The sequence below is a fragment of the Lactuca sativa genome, chromosome 5, assembly GCF_002870075.4.
Source record: "Lactuca sativa cultivar Salinas chromosome 5, Lsat_Salinas_v11, whole genome shotgun sequence".
NCBI classification, from domain to species: Eukaryota; Viridiplantae; Streptophyta; class Magnoliopsida; order Asterales; family Asteraceae; genus Lactuca; species Lactuca sativa.
The window spans coordinates 354311807-354317895 of NC_056627.2; the positions used below are offsets into that span (position 1 = coordinate 354311807).

Consider the following 6089-nt stretch of genomic DNA (forward strand, 5'->3'; position numbering starts at 1 on the left):
AATGTAAAGTTTTTAAACATGTTTACTAATTTGTAAACAAGTAATTGGTTAACCAGATCACCAAGTCAGAAAAAGAGGTTAACTAAAATCCGGTTAACCAGTTTTTTAGATTTAGGTTTATGATATTAGTTCAGGTTAAACTTCCGAAATGTAATTTCGGTTCGGTTAACCATCCATGAACACATATATTTTGGTATAAATTCGAGTTTGTCCGCGTTTCGACGTAAATTTTTTTAATGTTTTTTTGCTTGTTTTTATTTACGTTTCTTACTTATGAATCGAGTCATATATAATACAGTTTTTTTATTATTCAAGCTTCCATTCGTTAACTTAAAAAAAATTACTTATTTATTTTTATGTACATATAAATTCTAATTTTTTTTTAAATCTTTGTTTATTTTTAGGTACGTTTCCTACATATAAATTTGTTCATATATAATATGTTTTCATTTGATAGTTTATATACATACATTTTATATTTATTAACCAACAAATACAACGATATCAAACTTTTATCAACATAATCCTCAAAATTCAAACTACAAAACGGATTGAAGTGGCTGCAACGCTCGACAAACAAAATCCAAATTGTTATAATAATATAACAATTATCATTATCATCCCACATAATTTATGTCAAAACTGTATTATTGTTATAGTAACAATCCCTATCATCTTTATCACATTTTACATAATTTCTATTGAACATAACTTCTTTGAGAATTTTCAATGATCCTTAATATTTAGTTTTCCGATAGCCAAATAGACCCTTATTGACCCGGGTCCGCCCCATGGGCCCATGTTTCACTCCGTTGCTTTCGGATCCGGGATGCCCACGACTTCCTCCCTCCCTGATCCACCGTCCTCCTCCGTTTCAGCTCCACCACCTGCTCTTGCCACGACTGTTTCCACCGTGTTTTCTCCTCCGATCTCACCTCAAACCGGGACCCTTTCTTCCCGGAGAAAGCCGAGGGCAATCCCTTCGCCATGGTATTATCATACAGAGCTCGAGCATCCGGGTCGGATAACGTCTCGTACGCTTCCTGGACCTTAATAAACCTCATCGTATTCTCGTCGGCCCGATCCGGCGGCGATACGTCCGGGTGGTACTTCAACGCCATTTGCTTGTACGCTCGTTTGATTTCGGAGAGTGTCCCGCTCTCTGGTATGCCCAGCAAGTCATACAAGGTTTCCTCCGGCGACGGTGTGTACAACTGGTTGGTGGCGGCGGATTTGGGTGGTGAGTTACGGGTAGTCCTGATTGATATTACGGGGTTTTTGAGATGGGTATTTCTGAAACTGAAGGAAATATGCGATGAAGATGTGATGAATGAAGTTTTGTATGAATTTGAGGGGCAATGAAAGCGAGTTTGGGTTCGTGAAGAAAGGGGTTTAGAGTTGATCATGCTCTTTTGAATTTTTGTTTGTTGAATCGTGGAAAAAGTAGAGTTTGTGTGTGAATATATAGTGGAAGAGAAAGGTAAAAACGTACTCGACTATAAAAAAAAAGTGCATAAAATGTTAGTCTGATTTTATAATCAGGATCAATGCATCACTGTATCTAATAGACAAATACATCAAAATACTTTTTAAATATAGTAAAATAACTAATTATTATTTGTTTGCTTGCAAACACTACAATAATTGTGAAAATGGTTGTACTTTATGTGTTTTCTTAGTAAAGTAATCTTATTATTATGGGACCTTTAATCTTTAACCTTTCAATATATATATATATATATATATATATATATATATATATATATATATATATATATATATATATATATATATATATATATATATATATATATATATATATATATATATATCGTTTTTATTAATTTTTATTTAGTAAATAACTTTTGTTATAAAACTCATTAAATAACTTTTGTTATAAAACTCACTATCATAGTTAACCTTTTTTAAAAAGAAACGGTTTTTAAAACCAATTTTGAATTTGTATTACTATAACACTTTCTCATGTAAAATTATTATCTTTAATTATTGTTAATAAATTTAATTTCTAAAATATATGTGTTTGATTTTTATAAGATAAAATTTATTTTTGCATTTTCACAAAGTATTTATGTTTTCGCATGAACCTACTCGTGTGTGTGTGTATATATATATATATATAGTTTCAAATGTTTCTACTATATATTGTGTGCATGTAAAATTGATTATGGACAAATTATTTTAGTTATTTTAAGAAAGTAATTAATGCATATTAAATGTTGAAGATTTAATTAATATTCATTATATCTTCAACATGTAATATGCATTAATTATTTTTTTAAAATAACTAAAAGATTGGTCCAGAATCAATCCTATATGCACACAAATGTTTAATATAAACCAATTATTTCAAAAAATTTGATATGGTTAAAATTGTAATCTTAACTATTAATTAATTTTGGTAATTAAATAGTGAAATCATTAATCCCGTTAATTTAGGTAAATTTGTTTATTTATTTAAAACCCTATGCCACCACCACACGTATCCTTTCTTCTCCCTCTCTACAGCCGATCGTCTTCTTCCTCGTCTCCGCTGTCACTTCTTACTCCTCCTCGCCATTACTTCCTACACATAATACTAGTAACACCTAATTGCATGGAAGTGTCGGATCTCACTATAAGTGAAGACCCTTTTGTTTAACCTCCTCAAGAAGTTAAGAGATTTAATCAATGGATTCGTTGCCAAAGGCATCGTTGGTAAAAGTAATTTGATGAAATTTATTTATATCTTACAGCATAATTTAGTTTTTTTTGCTAGAACATTAAACTTTTTTTGTTTCAATGTGGTAAATCTTAACAATCTACATAAACATGTTTCAGAGCACAATATGAACTGAGATAGACATTTTTTATCAAATTCATTAGACTATTGAAGTTTAGATGTAGGAAAAACAATCCATAAATATATATGATTTATGCCATACTTTGAATTAAAAAAAAAATTGGCATTAGCGTCGGTGTTTACTAGTGTAGTTTAAAAAAATAGTCTTAAACAATGTAAATGGTTCTAAATTCAGTCTAAATACAACTTTTTAATTGTTGTTTCTTAGACGTTAATTTATTTGGTGAAGTCAAACCTTATGACACCTAAGAATAAGACTTAGTACACACCATTAAAAATATAGAATTTCTCTTGGTATATTCAGTATGTATTAGCAAAAGAATAGATAACTATCTCCTAGTGTTTTGATTTTTTATTATAATTAAGTTTTGTTTCATATATATAGGCTTTTGTTTTAATTATTTAATGGAACTTAATGTGCTAATGATCTCTACGCAACCACCTATGAGGTTAGTAACAATTTCAATATTGATAAAATTAAGTGGATTTCCTATCTGTTTATGATATTTTGTTTGAAATTATGTAGATACGTTCACATTGAATTTTACCTATGTATTCTTTTTTTTATTAATGTTATCACAAACATGATCTATTCTATAAAATAAGCATTTTATCGATAAGATTAACATGTGTTTTATGAAGGAATTCGGTATTTTGGTACCCGGTACCAAAACAAAAGGAAAAATACTAGATCGGATCGAATTTTTTTGTCATCTTTAAAGTGCGATATCTCTCTCATAAGAGCTTGGAATTAGTTTTTACCTATAAAACTCCTCTTCCGGAATCACTATAATTGTATTAACTACTAAAGCATTCTATCAGAATTATTATTTACCATATAAAAACACTCTGAAAGAACTAAAGTGTATATACATATCTAGAATGAGATAAGTATATTCTATCAGAAGTACCCAACTTTTTCATATATAAGAGTTAACTAATCACATGGTTTATTTGCAGATTTCACTTATATGCATTATCAACAATATTCTTTCATGTAGGTTTTTGTTGTAGAAGAAAAGATATAACTCAAGTTCAAGAAATGGGTAATAAACATATTGAAGCTTGAATTTCGGGTGTTTCATACGAAAGAAAAATAAAGGTAAAGATGAAGGATGTTTTGCTACTCTTGATGAACAAGAGAGATAAGATAAACAAGGGAGATAAGCAACAAAAGATGATAGTTGTTGGTGTTACTCTCACTTACCACTTCACGAGTCCAGAAACAAAAAGCATTAGAATTGGATTTCATGGAAGACATTCTCATAGAATGGCATTCTAAAAAAAATATATTCTAATTCCTTCTTAAAGAATTATCGAAGAATGTTTTTAAGATTTTTTTTTTTGATGTAATAATTTTGACAATATTTCAAGTCTCATTCTTAGAATAATGATATTTTTCAGTGTATTCTGTTAGAATTTTTATAAGTGTATTAAAACATATAAATCTATTACGAAGGAGATATTATTGATCAACTAGTATTTTCACAGAATATCTGTTAAAATGTTATTCTGATAGAATAAAATAAAATTTACGTTAGAATTAAAATTGAATTAATTTAAAAAAATCTGAATTCAAAATTAAAAAATCAAATATCCCTTAAAATTCTGAATATTTCATTAATTAAACTTGTGTTTCCTAGTTGGAATGTAATGTGAATGTACAATATTACTCTTCTTAAAATTAAATGATAAATATTCTTATTTTAATTTAATAATATAAATAAATCACTTTTTTTAAATAAATAAAGTTATTGGTCCACATTCATCTCTATATCCATACAATAGATATATCATCCACATTATAACCTAAACATATATATATATATATATATATATATATATATATATATATATATATATATATATATATATATATATATAAAGTTTTAAGTCTACTTCATATATTTAAAAAAATAACATTATTTGATATTAATAATCATCTCTAATAAATAAAAGTTTTTTTTTTGTCATTTGTCACATTATCATTAAATTTGCCAAATATCATTTTATGGTTTTTTTGAATTTTTTTGTTCATATGTCATTTTATGAGTTTTCCTACTTTATTAAATTTCATATAATATTTTAGTATAATAATCACAATAAATGTAGTAATAAATGGATTCCAATTTTATTAATGAAATTACCTTTTAATTTTAAAATTCTCAAAATTAAAGTTTATTAGTTTCTTTTATTTATTTAAATTATTTGCTTAAATTTAAAAGATAAAAAATATTTTTATTATAATAATTCATTATTTTTTTATTTTTTTATGAATTCAAAGTTCTCAAATATTTTGACATTTATATTTTTTTTTTTTTAAATTAACCATATCATACATGAGTCTTACAACTATTTTAATTAATAAAAACAATTAAATAATATGTTAGGTTAATGTTTATTAGTGTTCGTTATTTGTGTCATTTTGAAATTTAGACAATTATTGTTTTATTATATAAATTGCTATAACAACAACATATGAATACGGAAAAAGGATGTAAGATGTTCGACACTCATGTCATAGGGTATGAAGGTTGCTTTAGTAGCAGAAAGAAGTATAAAAATACATTAAAAAAAAAGTAGGTTAATTGGAAGATATAAGACCTTAAATGCATGCAAATTATAACCGCACGAGTTTTCAATTATGCAAAATTTGTTTTTATAAATATCTGTATATTAATGCAATATCAAAGTTTTTTAAAAATAATATTTATTGATATATCAACAACTAATTTATATGTTTTTAACAAATTGCATAACTATTAATAATTAATAGTTATTCAAAAAAATTTGAACAACTAAATATTTTATAAGAAAAAATTAGCAAAAACCTAACACATAATTACAAACGAATGGAAAGAATCCAGTTTGAAAAAACACGCAATCCGACTAATACAAAACTTCTTATTTCTAAAACAAACCAATTATTATAGGGGTACATGATCAAACTATCAATCAATATACTCATTTTCATCTTTTGATCACTAAAAATAATATCATTCCTATAATTCCAAAGCAACCACTACATGATCATTAGTTCATGACAATCGCTCCCATTGCAATTTTTTCTTAATTTTTTTTTGTAGATTTAGAAGAATATATGGAAAATGTTGAAGAGGTGAAAAATGATACATTGAAGAAATATATAAAAATCTTGACATGAAAACATGAAAGCGTTTTAAAATTTTGTAATATTTTTTGTTTTTTATATTTTATTTTGTATCGAATA

General features: G+C 26.4%; 1 protein-coding gene across 1 annotated transcript; it reads right to left on the reverse strand.

Annotated features, from left to right (window-relative positions):
- Positions 1 to 501: 501 nt before the first annotated feature.
- On the reverse strand, positions 502 to 1470 carry LOC111903533 (chaperone protein dnaJ 20, chloroplastic). Its single transcript, XM_023899309.3, has one exon. The coding sequence runs from the start codon at positions 1404 to 1406 to the stop codon at positions 771 to 773; it is 636 nt and encodes a 211-aa protein (XP_023755077.1). The 5' UTR covers positions 1407 to 1470; the 3' UTR covers positions 502 to 770.
- Between the last annotated feature and the right edge of the window lie 4619 nt (positions 1471 to 6089).